The sequence below is a fragment of the Parasteatoda tepidariorum genome, chromosome 1 (genome assembly GCF_982258835.1).
Source record: "Parasteatoda tepidariorum strain Cologne lab strain chromosome 1, Ptep-v5.0, whole genome shotgun sequence".
In the NCBI taxonomy this organism is placed as follows: Eukaryota; Metazoa; Arthropoda; class Arachnida; order Araneae; family Theridiidae; genus Parasteatoda; species Parasteatoda tepidariorum.
Window position 1 is genome coordinate 66,522,792 of NC_141755.1, and position 21,860 is coordinate 66,544,651.

The following is a 21,860-nucleotide window of genomic DNA, read 5'->3' on the forward strand; positions in this document are numbered from 1 at the left end:
TTTTAGAATCAGTGGACTAATAAAGTGTAAAAAAAAGTTTAAATGGATTTTTGGGAAAAGAAACTACTATTTACTTATTTTTGTAAAACTTACTTTGATAATTTATAAAGGACAAATTTAGGAGTTTATTTCAAATTTAGATACAGAAAAAGGTTTTCCAGTTATATGATTAAGTAATACGAATGACGTACCTTATTGTTAACTATAAAATGCTTATTGCGCAAAAATTATTTAAGATTAATGTTTTTTTTAAAAAAAATAAGTGTGTTCTATTTATTCCTTCAACTACTTTTTTTACCTTCAACTGTGCTGTACAAGACTTTGGACTTTTCAATTTTGGTGAATTCAAAAACAATTTTAATAAAGTTTAATAATAATGTTTCCAAGATAACAAAAGTAATGGTTTTTTTTCAAATTTGCCTTCGCCTTTTCTGAAAATGCATTTCAACTACCTATATTTTAAATATGCCGTCTGAATTTTTCGAAATTTTTATTTTAAATTTTTAGAAAATAATTTTAAATGTTAAGTAGATGTAAGAAGCTTAACAAAATATGGTACGTAAGACATGCAATACTGCAGTGCAAATAAGAAATCAAAAAATAAAAATAAGTTACCTATTTTTTTATAAATATACAAAAAATATTTATACAAAAATGATTTATTGAATCATTTATAATGGCATTTTTATGTGATTAGCATTATATTGCCAAAAAAATTTCTTTTTAAAAAATAAATTCTTAGTCAGTATTCTGAATTTTTATTTTAGCTTAGATAGCAACGATAAGGCAGGCAAGGGAAATAGTTTTTAATAATAGTTTAGAGCATTTTTATCGAAAGATATGGTTAAGCACAGATTGGTTTTTCAATTGCACAGCAGATTACGATGGAGCAAATGAAACGAAAATGCTCAAATAGAAAGCTGGTATTTTTCAAAAGTTTTTGAGGTGGTTTTAAGCAAAGTGAATTATGAAATCTAAAAAGTAATGTATTTAAAATGTACAAACAGCTAAAAAGTCAGTTAAATAAAAAAATGAAAATCTATGTTATTAAAGCTGGATGTTTATTGTGTGTGTGTGAATTCGTGTACGTACCTCATATAAATCCACAATTCAGAACCAATCCACATCAAATTTTGTGTAAATAAGTTAGAAGACGCGAAGTAACTGTTTTCTTATAAATCCTCTCTAACCACCGGTTCACTGGCTACTTGCCAAAGCAAGGGCTTTCTATATGATTTGACTAATATTTTAAAATATGAGTGATTTGTTAGCTTACAGCTCTAATTAATCAAATTCCCCTCTGCAGAGGATCAAAATTGTGATGGCATGTCTTCGGATCATCCTCAGGGATGTTTCCCAGACCGTCGCCAATAGCCCATTGTGCAGCTCCAGTGCGACGCAAATGAACAACAACAACAATTAATCAAAAATTAATTTTATTCATGAACTTAAGGACAATCCACTCTGCCATAATCATGACGTGTTTCTTGAAGTTCCTCCTGGAAAAATTGTTTATAGTGCCTTCTAGCAGCACTTAAACGGAAAAACTTAAGTGATTCAATGGATGTGAATAGTTGCTAATCTATGGTACATTATGTTGTATATTTCTCATATTTATTTTTTTATATTTACTTTAGTACGATTATATTTGTTTCATTCCACTTAAAATTATTAATTAAGATTGGAGTGCGATAATTAATGTTAGTTTTAGAAAATATTTTCATAATGTGCATTTATGCCAAAACATAAAATTTTTTTATCAACTCTAAATATTTTATTTTGCATTTTAGTTCTATGATTCGTAAAATGTATTTTTTCCGAATTTTTGTTTACTTCTGTGTATCACTGTTCTTTCATATTATAAATTCTACTACAAATGGAGAAAAAAAAATAGTCTACATTAATAGCGCTTTTCTGTATTTATTTTTTTATTAATTTAAAAGGATTAATGGTGCATTTCATCCAGGTTAATATGTATTAAATTCAACAGTGAAATAAATATAAGAACAAGAATAATGATGAAAATTAAAATATTTAAAATAATTTTTTACTTTATAAGATTTATAGAAGTAAAACAAAGCAAACATCAATAAAACTGATAGTTAAACTTTTCGCCGCAGTGTGGAGCTGAAACTGTTTTGGGCAGACTGTTGCCATTTTTAGGAATTTTTTTCTTTGGTTCAATTATTTATGTTAGGTTATTAGATGTAAATTCAACGCTAATAAATTCTCAACATACGGTAATGACGTCACCGAACTGCTATTTTAAAAGGTATAGGAAACCGCATGATTCCTACATATATACTTACACTTTTAAAGTCCTTCTATAAACATTAACGAGGCTCAAATGCAGTCTTTTACTAAACATTTGTTGTAAATTCATATTAATTTATTTTTATAATTTTAAAAATTACATGTGTATTTGAATATGACTGACGTTTATTTTAAGTAAAATGAAATATTTAAACAGATTCAAAAACTCCATTTCACATCAAACGTAAAGATATATTTGAATTTTTCAGAACTATGCCTTTGAATTATCACGTACAAAACATTGAGACAATGAGAGCCTATAAATGGAATATCCTCAAAAATGTTCTTCAATTTACAGCAGGGTACTTTAGCTTGATAAATCAAATTACAACTCAAAAACGGTATTCGTATTTCAAAGAATTGAAAGAAAAAATAAATAAATGACTCCGGGGGGAAGAATTTAATGGCGTCACGTCGATGAAACTCACTTTGTAGCAAAAAGGGCGTGCTTTAAGTCACGAACGTGTCTTCATATTTTTCTAAATGATAAAAGACACGACTACTTTCTAACAAATAGTTTTTAAAAGACTACAAAGTGATAAGGAGAGCTTTACTTACCTTTCAATTAAAACAGGAGGTGAAAAATGAAACGTTATATTATCTCCTTGCATTGGCATGAAAGCCCAGAAGTAAGTGTCACCTTTGTACGCACGAGAAAGGGTGTGGTCTCCAAAAGTTTTCAAGGTTGTCCTCAGAACTGCTTTTGGATTGTGATGAGGGTAGTGTGTCAATGTTTTTCCAAATTGCTTATCCTGGAGGAAGAGAATATGGAAAAAATATATAATAACGCTCAAACAATTTTGAATAGCGAGAATGACAAAAAAAAAACATCTCATTTTTGCTTATGAATCAATTTGCGTCTAGAATTTTTTTTGGATGTTTCGAAATAGTATTGAGTATAATATACGGATATATTTGTCCCTAGAAAATTGCTGCTTTAGTAATACTCAAATACTCAAAGAACATATAAGACTATAAATAATAAAACATCATTGCAATTTGTTTCAAATGATGAAGTTTTGTGCTTACTCGCTGATGTTAGCCAAACTCCAGAAGCGTTCCCAGATTTTTACAAATAGTTTTAATGTCTGTGGTCAAATTGCTCACACAGTTTTCTCTAACTTTAAAATGTTTAATTTCATTTATATTTCAATTTATGTTTTTTAAGAGAAATCCCTTCTTTCTTGCCGTTAGTCTGATCAACTTAAATGAGGAACAATTCCATCGAAATTGCTGATGAACTTCTTTGTGAATAAGATTAGGTATTATTATGAGAGAGATCAATTAAAAATATATTAGAACTGTTTTATTTACAAAAAAAATTTCATCCAATTAAAGATAAACTGATGTTGTTTTTCTCACTAATGTTCAATGCTCGCACCATTAGTTATACATCATAAATTCTACCTATAGAATTTTTAGCCCACAATTTGGTTAACAAAGTCTAAATAATTATTGCATTTAACTTTTCAATTTTTTTTCTTAACTCTCGCAAATAATTAAAATAACCAAAAAAATTAATCCAAACATTCAATGGTTTCAAATAACCAGTACAATAATGGTTTTGAATAATAATAATAATAATCGATTTACGTTTTGGTCACAGAGTGTGATAAAAACTAAGCTTTAAACGGTACGCATGATTAACTGAAACTACAACTTCACACTTTGCTAATAGCGGAACACATGACGGTCTCGATAGTAATTCGCTATTTTGCGTTTGAGATTCTCAATGCTGGAAAAACACAAATTATACTCGATAACACTCTTACATAAAAGTGTTAGAGAAACTCATTAATTCGGACTTTAAATTAATACTTTAAAACGATTACAGTTGATTATTTTTTTAACTTATAACTGGAGCATACTTTTGTAGACGTACTGTACACAATGCATAAACCTACCGTTAGTTTTTGAACTTTGCCTTTCAAGGATGAATGCGTACCAACATGCTGAAATAAAGAAGGCCTATAGTGTATCCAAACATTGTCTTTTTGTTTTCTGCAATCTTTCTGCAACAGAAAAAAAAATTAAATTTCTTTCACAATTCACATCCTTTATAAAAAAAAAATTATTACTAGATAAATAATATATTAACAAAAAATATTTAATAAATTTGTCAATTATTGATGTTTCTACTATATGTTATAAATTTGTTTGAAATCATAAAAGTGACAAATCTCGTTTATAAAATAAGAATTTAAAATCTATATTTCAGTTAGTCAAACTTTGCCTCATTGGTTTTTTTGATTTAAGATGTAATTTCTCATTTTATTTTATGTTAACTTTGAAATTAGTTTAAAAGCGTACCTGTATTCATTTCAAACTTTTCAGAAACATATTATTCTTTCTCATTAGATTAAAATTAAGGCTTAAGCAACGGTCTCAAAATTGCTCGTAAATCTTTTTAGGAAATTTTTCCGCTTGAATATCATGGGCATCCGTTTAAATTACGTATATATGGCCAAAAATTAGCAGGTTAAGCACAAATCTTTAAGAAATTATAGAATTGTAATGAAGCTTATGAAATAAATGCCATATTTTCTTACAATTCCTCATGGTGGAAGGGGAACGTTATGGCCCATTACTAAGTCTTCTATCCATATTTTTTTTAAAAATATATGTCAAACGTTTTTCTTTTTAACATGTGAACGAAATGTTTATAATATCCAGAAATAGACTCATTGCCCAAACAATTTTCAAAGTTTAAAAGCTTTGTTTTTACCCATGGTCATTCATGGACCCACTTCATGATTTTTAAGAAAAATAGTTTTATTCTGTCCCCTGTTCTTTAAACCACATTAATCACTATTTGAAGCGATATCCATGGAATTACACAAAATACGATTTCTAACAAATATTAGAAAGGTCAGTTATAAAATAAAATTATTTTAATGAGAAAATGCGTATAAAATCTCACATTGTCAAAAATGTCTCGAAAAAAAAATGGTTAAATATCAGCTTAATTAATTCATATTTTACCATACTCAAACAAAACAGACAAATAATAATAAATAAGATGATATTTAAACTGCTGGCTTTGAGAAAAACCGTTTATGAACCGTTTTTTCATCTAATATGATTGAACAACCTGTATTTTATTGCAACAACTAGGCCCAGAAACTACTTAGTTCTTTGCAACTGGGTACATTTATGGAATATATCATTATATTATATATAAATATATCATATTATATTATACTACTGTCTTTTCTTAAAATTACTTATTTTTTAGGTAACATCATAACATCAGTCTAAATTGTTTATCCAAATCAATAAAAAAATTATGCTTTTTTTTCTTAATATAAATAAATAATTTTATCTTATAATGAATTTTGACTTCTTGGAGGAAAGTCGCATTAAAACAATTTATTAATTTTCCTACCTTTTTTAGTGATAATATAAAACATTTAGTCGAAGAAATATAGGTGAATAAAAAGCACTACTAGTGGAAAAATAAGTCCTTTAATTTGATGCATTAAATGTTAGATAAACCTAACAAGCAGCTTTAACATAATGCCATAAGCTTATTCATAATATTTCTATTAAGCAAAGATATTCACATGGAGTTGGAAACATATCACGTGCTTCTTACTTAGTTACACTACGATGAGCACAGATATAACTTCAGGGAGTTTTAAGCACTTTTCATGCCTATCTTATCCAGTTATTTTGAAACTTGCAATCTAATTCTTTCTAAGTTATTACATACTTTATATCTTCATTAAATGCAATGCCTGGAAGCTGCAAGTGTTCGATTTTCAGGAGAGATAAATATTTGTCTTTTGAGAATTATAGAATATTTTAATTATGAACATAATTTTAAAAGTTCTAAATGCTCTAGATATTAAAATTCTTGTAATAAACTTTAAAATCTCATTTTAAATTAAAATTTTATTGTTTTCTAGTAAGTTATTAATGATGTTTGATATTATTTTTATCAGTTATCATCATTACCCATCTTTAGCAATTTTAAATTACGCAATTTTTCACCGTCAGTGTCTTTAATAGAACAAAGTAAAATATTGAATATAGTAAAGTAAAATTTTAATAAAACTAGGTTATGCTAATATTTATTTAATGTTTCGATTTCGCACTCTAATCGTACATTAATTTCTGACTAGCACGCTATATGGAATAATTTTTTTTTTGCTTTCTTAAATCTCCCACGAGCATTTATCGTGTCTTTTTGCAATTGGCTATATTTTGACATAAAAAACAAATGCGAAAATAATATTTCAACAAAATTTAAAAAACAGGCAACCAAAATTGTATTTGAAATTTATTTAAAGTTCTTTATTGCTCAAAACTTTTAAAATGAATTAAACGCATAAAAAGACACTAAGAAACAAATTTTTTGCTGCATTCATACAGGCATTTCATCTTACCTAATTCGTGTGTGGGGATGCTTAATCTGAAAATTTCTTTCTGCTCTTAAAGCTAGAGATTTTTTGAAATTATATTTTTAGTCTATTTTTAATTGAAATGTAAGCGTTATATATAATGGAGATCGCGTAACTATCGCGACGAACTTTCAGGGGAGATAAGGCACATCATCAGAATCAAAGTTGCATAAAAAACCATGTCCAGAAATTACATAGTATTTTCTTTATATTTTATATCCGTCGTTGAACAGCTGACCCAATTTTTGGGTTTACGACTACTACGCCACGTACTATGTTCACCGCCGTGGCCTTGTAATTTTGAACCTATCCAGAAGACAAAGAAACTCCTGGATCAGTACCCCCACAGTTATTGGTTTGTTATGGGAACATGGAGAACTTTGCGACTCGACAGATTTAGCGTGCATCAGTTACTATTTACTACAAGGGGAGCTTTCGGCCGGCGGGGATCGAACCCGCGAACTCTTGGACATGGGCGCAGCCCCCTATCTACCAGGCTATCCCGGCCTAAGTTCCATAGTATGCGACTAGGGGCTCTTTCTCATTAAGACCTGTTCAGAAACAGCTTAAAATAGGGGAGGCACTCCTAGCGGCGTATGATGACATTTACGTGCATGGGTTCCTATGCAGAATCAGTCTTGAAAATGTGTTTTAACTCCTTTAGAAGTTTTTTGCACCATTTATGCGAAAATCTGCTATGTATAACGTTTTAAAACTTGTACATTTCCATAAAGAAATAGACTAAAAATGTCATCGGAAAAGTTAAAAACTGTAGCTTGGAGAGAGAAATTGATTGGAGATTTGAAATCTGTGACGTAAAATATCCAAGGTCTGTCAAAAATAAAATTCAAAAAATAATAAGCAATAGAAAATAATAACAATAGAAAACAAAAAAATGAATGTCCTCAGTGTTATTTTCTATTTTGTATATTAGATACATTGAATGTTCATTTGTGGAATGTTTAGCTTATTTTTATCAATTTAGCCAGGAGGTTGAGTTTGTTGCTAGTTTTAATCTTTTCAGTGGCAATTAAATAAAGCGCAATAATCAGACTTTATCTTAGATCTTTAGACATATCAAAACTCACATTCAGTTAAGAAAATAAGTAGTTAAAGCTAAATATAAATATTGGATTTACATTTTATACATACACTGTCTCGATCAAAGCGGCAAACTTTCGTTTGTATCATGTGGTCAAGCAGCCAATCCACGGGCTTATCGTTGTGAAATATGGCGAAAAACGTTACAAGCTTTGACAAATCCACAGCCTTAAACATCTTACCTGAAAGAATAATGACCACCTTACGATTTACATACTTAAATTATCTAAATTCCAATATAAAAAGATCGAAAGTATATAAGTTATGAAACTTGTTTCAATAATAATAAAATTTTTATAGAATATATTATTACCAGCAAAGTTGAACTTTCATCTTTGGAACTTTTCCTTATTTAAGCGTGTGTGTTATCTCCGTTATTTTAGAGAGTATATTTAGGATACAGTTAGGAATTCCGATCTACTTTCGTAAACTGTGTTTTCACTTAGAATTAATTTGTGTTACTTAAAAATCATTTTTATATGGGATAGTTAAATTACTACATTATTATTACCAAGCAATGTTAAATAAAAGCAACTCATAAGAAATGTTAGATTAAATGTTACACTTTTAAATGCATAAAGCCACCGCTTATTGTTGGCAATGTTTATATTGTCATTCATCTTAAAGTAAAAATTATTACAATTACAGGTTACAGTTACAGTATTTCTCAAGATATTGAACGTCTTAACGAAAAGATCAAATAATGTTTCACTGTATAAAAATTTTGCTTTTACGCAGGTATTAAAATCTATTTTAATAGGTCGTAACTTATGATTAATTTATATTTATTTGGTTTTATTTTTGCTGCAAAAATATTTGTTAATAAACTAACATTCTAAGATTACATCATGAAGACAAAAAAAAATTTAAAATGAAGTTTCCCACGGGAAATATTCCATTAGATTTTATACTTTAAACCATCGTAAAAGCTGCCGCTTAATCCGGATAATGTTGATATTGTCATTACTTTTACAGTAAACATTACATTAAGTCTTAAAATATTGAAAGGCTTAAAAGACGAAAAGATTGAATATTTAAAGTTTTGCTACATAATCCTTTAAAGTGACTTTTTTCATCCTTTTAAAAGTTCTCAAAGTAGAACGAGAAATTCCTTTAAGTTTACGAAGGCTATCTTAAGAGAACAGTTTTCCCGAACTCTGGCGCAATTCTCTTTTTTTCCCGTTTCCATGCATTGGACGATTAAGAAGAGAGAAAAGAGATTCTATCATCTGATTTTCCTGAAGACAGCCCCATTTCCAGCTAAAAGGGGAACTTTGAGAAGATTCTTTGGCTACCGCTAGAGCATTCAAAACGTGTATAATTCAAACCTTGAAATTGGAAAAGAGAATTTTATACTTGGCGAGGCGATCGATATTTCGGGGATTCTGTCTAGGGAAGAGGGGAGAGATAACAGAGAATAAAAGAATATGAAGGGGGGCTTACCTATAAAACCTAGTTGGCAAAAGTCCAGAATGATCCAGTCTTTGTTCTCTCTTAGTTTCTTGAAGGCAAAGTTTTTCATGATCGTCAAGTAATGCGGTTTAGTCAAAATATCGTCTTCCATCTGAATAATGTATTGAAATAAGGCAATCAGCAAATCATCACATTTCGAAATCAAGAGTTTTGAAATGTTTGATGATTGGTATTTGAATTGTAACTTGTGAAATAAATAGAATGCAGTATCATAAAATAAGTATTTTTATTTACTTTTTGCTAATTATTTGTAATTCCTCCACATTACAAATATTTAAACTTAGTAGAAATTTTCGCATCGAATTTTTATCGTAAAAAAAAGTTTCAACTGGATCTATTGTATACAGAAAAAAGGACTAAAAAATGCATTTACTTTTCTTCTCAACTTTGTTGGAAACGAATTACTCTAAAAAATATAACTAAGGGGAGCTGTTCCATATTTTTGACCCAATCGCCTTTTGTCTCTGTGTAATATTTACCATACCTCCTACACCTCGTTTTATATTTTATTGAAAATACCAAAAAATATACTTATATTTCAGGAAAGAAGTACTACATAATAAACGGTAAATTTAAATTTTAGCTTTAAGCTAAAGAAAAATTGTAAACAGCTTTTTGAATTTAAACTTTTAAGCTGAATTTTTCTTAAACCTAGATCAGCATCGATGCTCAAAATAAAATCAACAGAAGAAAGCAGTAATTTTTGACTTTTTTAAATAAAAGTAAGGTAAAAATATCTGTAATATTTGATTCTGTTGATTTTAAGTGTTTTCATTCTTATCAAAATGTGTTGTATTACACTTGTTGTTATCCCCTTCTTTTCGCTTCTCACGAACAGCCACAACTTCACGACTCCTTCCTCTTTCTCTAAGTGTGACAACATTTCTGGAAGGCCCCTGAATTGATATATGTAGTCAATTGAAATTTAGTTGAAAACTAAAGTGAGACACTAAAAGTATTCGGGACTGCATATCTTCAAAATAAATAATCCATCCGACTAAATAATAGTTTTATAGATTATAATAAGCTTTAAATAGCACGCATTTTTAACATAACAGTTTTCAAACGATTCCAATTTCATTGAAAAAGAAGGTAAATATACGCTATAAATGTAAGACTTTTTTAAAATTTGCTTTCTTAAGAACTATTCGTTATATACTCGAACTATTCGTTCGACATATGTCGTTAAAATTTTGTATTTCATCATATTTACCTTCGTGTTTTTATTTATTTATTTATTTTTTTGAAAATTTGGAGAATTAGCTCTCTTCAAAATCAATGGTTTGAGGCAGGAGTGAACCTAAACTGGATTTGTCTACTTTTTTTTTCTTTTTTACAATTGACAGTTTAAGGGGAGTCCATCTTTTTCGATATACTCTTTCTAAAAAACAACTTATGATATCACCCTGAAATTTTTTTGTGATATTTCAGATTCTATCAGTTGGTTGATGTGATGACGTTTCAGCATTAACATGAATACGTTTTGAGTTATAAAATATTTTTGTTTCGAAACCTTTTAAAAATATAAAAGTTCTCAGTTCATAATTTTTTTTAAAAACTTTCTGCCGCAGATATGTATTAACAGTTATCGCAATGTAAATATATAACAAATATGTGAAAAAATTTAAATAATGCATTGCTTAGATGCTTATAAAAGGTAAATCGAAATAGGTCAGTTTTAGCATTACTGGTATATACCTTACCTTAGACCAAAAACAGAGGACCCATTTATATCAGTCAACCTGCAACTCCATAATATTCTATAATTTGTAATCCAACCCAAAAGAAAAAAACTCTTTAATCAAGTATTAGTCAAAATAGCCTTCATGAAGGACTTTGTGATATAATCACGTCAGCACTGTGGTCAGTGTTATACGAGAGCAGAATTTGAATCAACCAGCCACCGCTGGGACTAGAACCTGATTGACTTCATTAGAAGGTGATCACTCTATCCCTTTTAACCACCACGAATCACCGTAACCTTATTTTATTTTACAACTGGTGGCGTTGAATAACCGACTACCATCTGAGTTTCCTACTTTCAATATTCAACTTCGCAGTCTTGTAATTTTGAATAGATCCCAGCAGAAAAAGGAGCTCTTCGATCAATCATAAGCCTTCTTGGAGGACTAATTAGCCTTCCTGAAGGATCTTCTGATGGAACTATCTCTAAGTTCTGTTCATGGTGAGAAAGGCAAACGGAAATCTCTCATGGGTAGCCGGAAGGAAAGGGTATTTTAAACCACGATCCGTCTACCTTTGAAGATAAATTCCTTAAATACTCTATCCAATTCAATGCATCGTGAAGGGTTGATTCCTCTATATGTAACGCAAATGCGGGTTGTTTTATTAAAAAAAGTCCTCCAAGTAGACAAAATTTCTACCAATACTTAATCCAGTAGTTCCCTTGTCATCTGGATTGGGTACAAAATTACAAGGCTACGGAGCAGAACATTGGAAATCGTAAAGGCGAAATCGTTTCGACTGTTTATCGACGGTTATAAATTAAAATTTAAAATTTGAATAAATACAAAAAGCACTATTTTATAAAGTAAACAGCTTTTAGGAAAAAATTAACATTCATTGTCATTACCGAAAACTTGTTTAATTTTATAAATGATTGGTATATTTTAATTGGTATAAAAATTTTTTAGGTAAATCTTCTTATAGTGTTTAATGTAAATTATCTAAATTTCACGTTTTACCATATTTTAATAGTTCAAGTAATTAGATTCAGCTAACTTACTTGAACGTAAAAGGTTCCTTTAGCCTGGGCGTACATCATTAGGTAAGCGTAATCTAAGTTTTGCTTTGTTCTCCATCTGAAACAATAGATAATTCCACAAATTATATTACAATCAATTAGCCATAAGAAAATTGTAATGATTCAAATTTTGAAATGGAAACTGCAAATAATGCAACAAAATAAAACGAGATATATAATTTACAAAGATAATCAACGTCAGAGCTGCAAAGTTTTGAGACTAAATAAGATTTCATTTGAAAACACAAAACTTCACAACATTTTTTACCAAAATATTCAAGCATGCTTTAAACTTAAATGAAATTAAACAATATACTTAGTAAAAACACGAATTAAACTAATAATAAGTATAAAAAAATCAGTGATCAATGCTTGAATGTTAATAACTACAGTGTTTATTTATTTATTTTAACAAATGGCATGGAAAATTTTAACTTATATACATTCTGAGAAAAATAATTTGTACGTTGAGCCATATAATTGTCCAGAGAGAGTTAGGGAGCTTTATATAGTGGCCCCAAAATGACACATCATGACATACTAATTTCTAATTTCAATGGTACAATAGGTTGCAATTTTGAAAGTATGATTCCAATAGCTTAGACAGGAAATTGGAAATTTTGAGTTCATTTTTTCTCATTTCGCTATATCTTAACTTTTATGCATTTGCAATGTATGTTATGGTGTGGCCACAATATGAAGCTTCTTAGCTCTCCTTGGACTGGTATGTATAGTGCACCAAAGAACGGACCACCATGAATAACCTTTGAGCCAATGATCGGATCTTAACGTTTTAGGACTCAAACTCAAAGATTCAAGGGGGTGACCTCAAATATGCGAATTAATTTTACTTTTCGCCTATTTTGCCATATCTAGAGAACTTATAAAGAGAATTGACGAATTTTTGCACACAATTATAAAATTTGTTTATCCGAAGATAATGAAATGCAAAAAAATACAGTTTAGTAAATATTTATTATTTTTCATTATTTTATTTAATAATAGTCGCAAAAATTTGAATGGTATCATATACAGTTTTTAAAATAATTTTAAAGTATACAATATGACATGGCAAAATACAAAACTTGAGCGAAGTCGTTCGAATAGTTCCTGAGAAACCGAATTTCAAATAACTGACTTTTTTAGAAATTTAATTTCTCAGAAACTATTCAGCCGATTTCGATCAAATTTTGTATTTTGCCTAAGAAAATTGCATATTTTAAAATGATGTAAAAAATGTATACCTGACAGTTCAAAATTGTTTCTACTATTATTAAATGAAATAATAAATATTTACTAAAATTTATTTTTGCAGGGAAGTATCTTTGGATAAACGATTTTTATAATTATGTGCAAAAAAGGTTTAAATTCGTTAGGGAAATTTTAGATATATCGCGAAATACGCAAAAAGTAAAATTAACATTATGGAGGCCAAACTTGGGATCACCCTCCTGACAAAATTATCGGGAAAATGTTTTGCAAATTGCCACTACCCCCAATATTTTGGAGGTCATCTATCCGAATCCGTCAAAAAAGGCATGTTTATTTAGAGAAGATGCGTTTTTGTATCGGATTATGTAACTTAAATATCGTCTGCACTAATTGATTAGCATGTTTGAGGTTAACATTCTCGAACAGTTAAGTTTGAGTCCTAAACGTGAAGATCTGATCATTAGAACAAAAGTTATTCCTGGTGGTCCTTTTTTAATTTGTATTTTGAAGTACTGTACAACTATGATGGTTTGAACATCGTACTAGGAATTCGGATTTCCTTGGCTCAAATCCTGCCGGCAGTCAGCATTTGAGCAAAGGAGCGAGCCTCTCACCCATTTCTTCATCCTCCTGCATTTTGTATAAAAAAGGCTATATGCTGTATCAATTTTAAACACAAGGGAATTTCAAGTTCGATTATCATTTGCTTCGGAGCTGTTTTAAATTTTACTGCGTGAACAAAATTTAAAATTTTAATACAAAAATAATAATTACTATTGATAAAATCTGACCTCATATTAGGTTCTTGAAAGTTTGTTCTGTATGTTTTCAAAATTTATAATGAATGCAAAAAATTACCTCACTCTTTCTACGGTGTCACCAAGGGTGTTGCGTAAGCTCTTAAAATCAGGATAGTATGCTTCTGGTGGAGCTATTACCTCCAATAAACCAGAATCTAAATGTTTCTGAAACCTGTAAATTATAATTAATTAACACTAACATAAATAGTAAGCAAGTAATACAAATATACTTATGTACAATATATTTAGATTGAGACAATTGTTTTACAGTATATTGCTCTTAACTCAATGTTTATTTGACACATTAACCTCAATATTTATTGGACACATTGGACACATTAACACTATTACCTGATATTGTAACTTGCTATGTAGTTATTTTTTACAAGTGCGAATAAAAAATATTTATTTAAATATATTATTAATTTTCCTATAAAATTAACAATATAATTTTTCAATTAGTGTTTTTTCTCTACAAAATTAACAATAAAAATTTATAATTAAATAATTTAACAAAGTCTTAGAATAAAATCCTTAATAATACATTTACATATTTGCGGAGACCACACCAATTAACAGTAACAAGACAATAAATGTTTATCCGAGAATTGAATTTTTTTACAAAATACAATCTCAATAGTTCGAGAAATGTACATTACATAGGTTAATTTATTAGCTCAAACAATTTATAATGCTAAGATATTCCTTCTCTGATGAATAACATTTTATTAGATTTTCATTTTATTTTTTCTGATTTTTAATTCTCGAACTATTTCTAGTACTCTAGTCAAAAAGAGGTAGAAATTTCGACTTCCATAATATTTACATAATATACATACTCCCATGCTATTACTTCCATAATATTTCTTCCATATTATTTACATCTTGTGTATTTTGCTTTACCTTTAAAACTAGTATTTAGAAAAACTAATTTTTTAATCGCAATTATAAAACTTGTTTATTCAACTATAACCCCTATTTTTGATATGTTTTTTTTACAATTTAATTTAATATTGATTGAGTTAATTAAACATTTTAGGATAAGCAATAATTTACATCAAATTGATCTTATGCATTTTCAAATAACAAATGAAAAAAAATGAATAAAATTTTCATTTCTCGGAAATAAATTAACCATTTCATTTGAAAAAAAGTATTTTTCCATCTAAAGTATTCGATTCATGTTCCATTTAAACGTTTGTGTTCGTTTTTAAATTAATTAATGATATAAAAGTAATAAAAAAATATTGAACATTATTTGTTCCGTAGAATTTTTCTTAGATAAAAGATTTTTTGGTAACCAAAAGGAAATTATTGCGACAGTTAGATTGTCCCCAGTTAGATTATTGCGACAATATTTTCTTCTCTTGGATAATAACTGTCTCGTATTTTGATGGTCAAATCTCTTCACCCGATGAAAAAAAGCACGTCTATTGAAAGAATCTAGATTTTTTTATTCCAAATTTTGTAAATTATTTTAATTGATCAGTACCTGGTGCGAGAACCAATGAAATCGTATTTACGTTTTCAAAATATCTGCACTGAGAAAAAAATAAGGTCAAAACTGCCAGAATATGGTAAAATTTATGGTTCCATGGGAATAACAAAAACTCGGTTATTTTTAAAGAAGCATTTTAACAATGATTTTAATAAAATTAAAATAAAATTAACAATAAAATATGATTTCGCAATATGTAATAAAATTTGGTAAATGTGGCAAAATATATTAATCTATCATGTTACCTTATAAGCAGTATTGCATAAAAAAATATTTGTTCGGCTTTTCGTTCAGTTTTATACTTTTGTTACTAAATTTATAAATACATATAAAAAAGGCCTACAATTTTGAAAATCAGAATATCCGGTAAACCGTTATCATATGAACGAAAAAATAGCCACATGAATGGTTTAAATTCCACATGAATTAAAATATCCACATGAATGGTGTAATTTCCCGTGTGCCTAGTAAGTGAAAATAAAATCATTAATTCAAAAATAAATTAACCATTAATTCAAAAATAATTGCATTTCACATTGCTATATAATGTCTAATGCACTGTTTTGTTAAACAAACCTTCAATACATACTTGAGTACTAATATTATAATACTGGTTTTAGAAAGACGCATTCTGAAAGTAGGGTCAAAAGTTTATTTTCTTTACTCCATATGCGTAAAAATATTTTTTTGACAGCAATGAACTTTTATCGATATTTATATTCAATAAACGGTGCAATGCGTGAACTAATGAAATGAAATTTTTTTGCACGCATAACATCGAATTGTATTATTAAACAACCTACAATACTTATTTGAATACTAATATTTTAATACTGGTTTTTGAAAAAACACATTCTGCAAGTAGTTTCAGAAGTTTATTTTCTTTACTCCATATGCGTAAAAAAATTTTTTTTGACAGCAATAATCTTTTATCGATATTCATATTCAATAAAAGGTGCAATGCGTGAACTAAAGAAAGGAAATTTTTTTCGAACGTATAATATCGAACTGTATTATTAAACAACCTACAATACATATTTGAATACAAATATTTTAATACTGGTTTTAAAAAAAAACACATTCTGCAAGTAGTTTCAAAAGTTTGTTTTCTTTACTCCATATACGTAAAAAATTCTTTGACAACAATGAACTTTTATCGATATTTGTATTCAATAAAAGGTGCAATGCGTGAACTTATGAAATGAAATTTTTTTGCACGCATAACATCGAATTGTATTATTAAACAACCTACAATACTTATTTGAATACTAATATTTTAATACTGGTTTTTGAAAAAACACATTCTGCAAGTAGTTTCAGAAGTTTATTTTCTTTACTCCATATGCGTAAAAAAATTTTTTTTGACAGCAATAATCTTTTATCGATATTCATATTCAATAAAAGGTGCAATGCGTGAACTAAAGAAAGGAAATTTTTTTCGAACGTATAATATCGAACTGTATTATTAAACAACCTACAATACATATTTGAATACAAATATTTCAATACTGGTTTTAAAAAAAAACACATTCTGCAAGTAGTTTCAAAAGTTTGTTTTCTTTACTCCATATACGTAAAAAATTCTTTGACAACAATGAACTTTTATCGATATTTGTATTCAATAAAAGGTGCAATGCGTGAACTAATGAAATGAAATTTTTTTTCACGCATAACATCGAATTGTATTATTAAACAACCTACAATACTTATTTGAATACTAATATTTTAATACTGGTTTTTGAAAAAACACATTCTGCAAGTAGTTTCAGAAGTTTATTTTCTTTACTCCATATGCGTAAAAAAATTTTTTTTGACAGCAATAATCTTTTATCGATATTCATATTCAATAAAAGGTGCAATGCGTGAACTAAAGAAAGGAAATTTTTTTCGAACGTATAATATCGAACTGTATTACTAAACAACCTACAATACATATTTGAATACAAATATTTTAATACTGGTTTTAAAAAAAACACATTCTGCAAGTAGTTTCAAAAGTTTGTTTTCTTTACTCCATATACGTAAAAAATTCTTTGACAACAATGAACTTTTATCGATATTTGTATTCAATAAAAGGTGCAATGCGTGAACTAATGAAATGAACCTTCTTTGCACGTACAACATCGAACTGTATTATTAAACAACCTACAATACATATTTGAATACTAATATTTTAATACTGGTTTTAAAAAAACACATTCTGCAAGTAATTTCAAAAGTTTATTTTCTTTAATCCATATGCGTAAAAAATTCCTTGACAACAATGGACTTTTATCGATATTTATATTCAATAAAAGGTGCAATGAGTTAACTAATGAAATGAAACTTTTTCGCACGTATATTGCATCTGAACATCAAACTTTTACCTAGAAATAATTACATATCGTTAAATGCATGCAAAAAAAAAACTTTATAAGAATGACTTACCGATTCCGAATCTCTTGTGTCTGTTCCTTCACATAACTTGCATCGATCTAAGAAAGGAAAAGTACTGAAAATTAGATACTTGCACATGAATAATGGATGCAATTTGTATAATACACTCTGAAATCACCAAGAGAACTTTTCCGATTTAGAACACCTGAGAGAGTCGCTTTCAACTGTTTCTAATTTACATAGTAGATAGTAATAGGTTCTATTTATTTAAGTTGTTGTTCGAAAAATCCAATTAATGTAATGAAACTTCAAAAATAAAAGTGTTTCCTGTTTATATTTGAAATCTTTATCACTAACGTTAAAAAGAGATATTATCATTACTTTCTTTCCTGGGAATAAATGAGTTCTTTTTTCTCCGCAAAATTTTTAGAAGTAATGCATGCTAACATTTTGATTAAAAGTTGGATAAATAAATTTTCCGAAATTCTATGGCCCCCTTGAGTCTCTTACTTTAATACAAATTTTTCATTGATTGCGATATTTATAAAGTTTGGAAAATGCAATTTATTACTTTTTTATAATTAAGATGGAATAATTTCATCTTTAATATTAATGGAAGGAAAATCTCAATTGGGAATTCACAAAAAAGTTAAACTATAATTAACAGCATTATTTATTTCAACTTATTAAAAATATGATTGAAAAAGAATATATAGCAAAGCGTAAAAACATTTTGCATGTCTGTTATTCGCAAATCTCTACAGATTTAGAAAATACGTATTTAAATAAATTATAACGATATCAAGAAAAAAAAGTTGAAAGACGCAGGTAATTTCGGATCGTCACAATTTTTAAACGAATTTTGGAAAGTCATTTTTTAAAGATATTTTATTTTTATTTGTACTATGTATGGTACTATGTATGGTATGTGTACTAACGTATGGTAATATTTATAATGTATGATACTAACGTATGATTGGTAATGATATTAGTCTTGTTGATGTTTGGTCTATGTTTTAATTAATATTTGTTCGTAAAATCTGTCTCTTCAATTCAGTTTCATTCGGTAAAACTCTTCATTTTTTGTACAATTGTGTAAAAGGCTGGAAAATTATTGGTTTGGTTCTTTAATTAAACATGAGATTCTATAATTTTCCAACAAAATCATCTTATTTTAAAATTTAATTTATAATATTACTTTAAAGCGCATTTTACTTTAATATATAAACTTGCTAAAATACTTTTTGATATTTATTTATCAAATCCAAATTACTACTCTTATTTGTGTTTCATTTTTTCTGTTTACTGAAAAACGATAAGTGCTGCCACTGTTTATTTTTGGGTGTCGCGCAGAAACTATAAAATAAACATAATTCGAGACAGTGCATTGAGAAATTTACGGGGAAAACGATGGGATAAAAAATATAAGTAGTTTAAGAATTATTAATTGTTAAACTTGTAATAAATTTTGCCACTATGGCCATTTTGCAATTTAGAAAATTGGAGATTAGAAATCGGCGTGGTGAAAGGACCATTTTTAATGGGGAATTCGACCATTAAACACCGAATTATTTTTTTTTAATTTTATTTTATAAGATTGTTGATTTAAGTTTGTTTTTAAACTTTTCTTAATTTCTCTCTACTTCACAACAGGAATACTGATTAATTTTATAAAAACATTTACGGAATTCAATGTCAATTCACAAATATGAGATTCCTTTTTTGCTTAATGCTGGAGTTGAAATCAAAATTAAATTGAAGATATAAAAAAAAACAAGATTTTACATACAAAAATACGAAAGAGTATGTGTTTTTTTTTCATGCCATAGCTGCTTTTTCTTAGAATTCTTTTTCATGTTGATTGCGAATTTTCTTGATTTTTCCCCACGTTATAATAGGAATACTGATTAAATTAATAGAAATTGTTACTGAATTCAGTGACAAGTCACAAATATGAAATTCTATTTTTCTTGATTTCTGAGGTGAAGTCAAAATTTATATTTAAGATATAAGAAATAAGATTTTGCAGACAATAGTACGAAAGAGTACATATTTTTTTTCTTGCCGCAGCTGATTTCTTCTTCTTCTTTTCCTTTGCTGATTATAAATTTTCTCGATTTCTTACTACTTTAAAATAGAGATACTGGTTAATTTCAAAGAAATTTTTATAGAATTCTCCGACAACTTGCATAAATGAAATTGTATATTACTTGATTTTCGAGTTGAAGACAAAATTAAGTCGGAGATATAAAAAAATAAGATCTTACAGTTCCTTAATCCTCTGCTGATGTGGGCAGTCGGAACATCACTCATGTACCGTGTCTTTCGTCCAAATGGGTGGTAGACTCATTCTGAATGCATGACCAAAAATTCAGTGTTTACGTGAAATGTAAATTGAGATTTTGCAATATATGATATAATGAGTTGTAACACTATGTATTAAATGTTTCTATGAAATTGTGCTCAAAGAAGTTGTTTAATCAGTGTTAATGATAAATAAGCATATGTAAATGAAAATTACTTCCTTTTACATGGTTATTTCTATAGACATAAGAACAATTTTTTTTCAAAGTGAATATAACTTCTTAAAACCCCTTACATAAATAGAACTTCACTAAGGTAACCTTTATTATTTATTATTTATTTACAAAATGAAGAGATCAAAACAATAAGTGAATAAATGCATTTACTAGATATTACCAGTTGAATCAATGAAAGATTAAAGTCATGAATCAGAATGGATGAATCAGGTTGTAAACTAATAAAAAAATAGCCTAGAAACATATAATTTCTGTTATGGTAGACAATTGCCAAATCTTTTATATTTATTTTGTTAAATTCAATATTTTTAGGACTGCTATACGCAGCTTTTTCCCTTATTATTTCTAGTTACTCCAATTTAAGATATTATTTTTTAACATTTGTTTCTTAATTAATGTCATTAATTATTTTCTTTTCTTTGAGAAAGAACAATTATTCAAGAACTGACTTATCTACTACTAAAATCAAATTCAACAGAAATAGTACCATAATCTACTCTTGAATATTGAAAAATAAAAAAAATTAAGTTTTAACTAAAATACCTTATTTGGGAACGGTTTTTTCTTCTATTCATATCATGCTCAATTTGTCTTAAGTGTCTTAATTTACTACTAAATAATGATTTGAATACTATTTTTATTTTTGTAAACAAAACAGCTAATTCTATAACAGATTTGTTCTCTAGATACAGATATATATATATGTATAGATACAGTTCTATAGCCCATTGTGCAGCTCTAGTGCGACGTAAATTAACAACAACAACAACAACGATACAGTTCTAGATGTAGATATATATATAGATTTGTTCTCTAAGAATATAAAATTTTAAGCAGACGGTATCTTAATAACATAAATTTCCATAATTCCATAAATTTCAACTACAATCATTTCTAGAGCAAACCTCTTTTGCAATAGAAGAATGATCACATCTTGTTTAACGATCAGGCTTAACAATAATACCTAATAAGACAGAAGAGTGTTTACCTCCGCTATGCAGACGATAAGTAACGCATCTTCCCGTTCCTTATCGTCCATATTCTCTATCAAGTTCTCTAGAGTTGGTATCAAGTAACTTTCGATTGGTCTCTTGACAGTTGGGATCCCCATTACCATGGTAACTATGGAAGAGAACACCATTACAGATCTATTGCCGAGTGATGCATTTCAGATTTATGTTATGTAATTAAGATGCAATGAGATTTTGTTCCATGTTTCATTCAGCGTATTAAATTTTGAATAGTCCATTAAAATTTTACGGTGTTTACTGTTCATGTGATTAAAACAGAGATATTACGAAAGCTAATATTATTTTGCTGTGAAAGAGCCGTGACTCTATTATGTTTTATGTCTTAAAAGATGAGGGAAATGTACTCCAG

The 21,860-nt window shown here is 28.2% G+C and overlaps 1 protein-coding gene across 1 annotated transcript in view; it reads right to left on the reverse strand.

The window, feature by feature from the left end:
- The window catches only part of LOC107441085 (alpha-1,3-mannosyl-glycoprotein 4-beta-N-acetylglucosaminyltransferase B), a 74,100-nt gene that overhangs the window by 15,275 nt on the left and 36,965 nt on the right, over nucleotides 1-21,860 (reverse strand). Inside the window, exons 3-10 of the mRNA XM_087165615.1 lie at nucleotides 21,469-21,602; nucleotides 17,992-18,038; nucleotides 14,125-14,238; nucleotides 12,037-12,112; nucleotides 9,261-9,381; nucleotides 7,869-7,999; nucleotides 4,218-4,325; nucleotides 2,872-3,065 (exon numbers count right to left, since the gene is read on the reverse strand). Of these exons, the coding sequence (XP_087021741.1) occupies nucleotides 2,872-3,065; nucleotides 4,218-4,325; nucleotides 7,869-7,999; nucleotides 9,261-9,381; nucleotides 12,037-12,112; nucleotides 14,125-14,238; nucleotides 17,992-18,038; nucleotides 21,469-21,602 (925 nt within the window). The remainder of the gene's footprint in view (nucleotides 1-2,871; nucleotides 3,066-4,217; nucleotides 4,326-7,868; nucleotides 8,000-9,260; nucleotides 9,382-12,036; nucleotides 12,113-14,124; nucleotides 14,239-17,991; nucleotides 18,039-21,468; nucleotides 21,603-21,860) is intronic.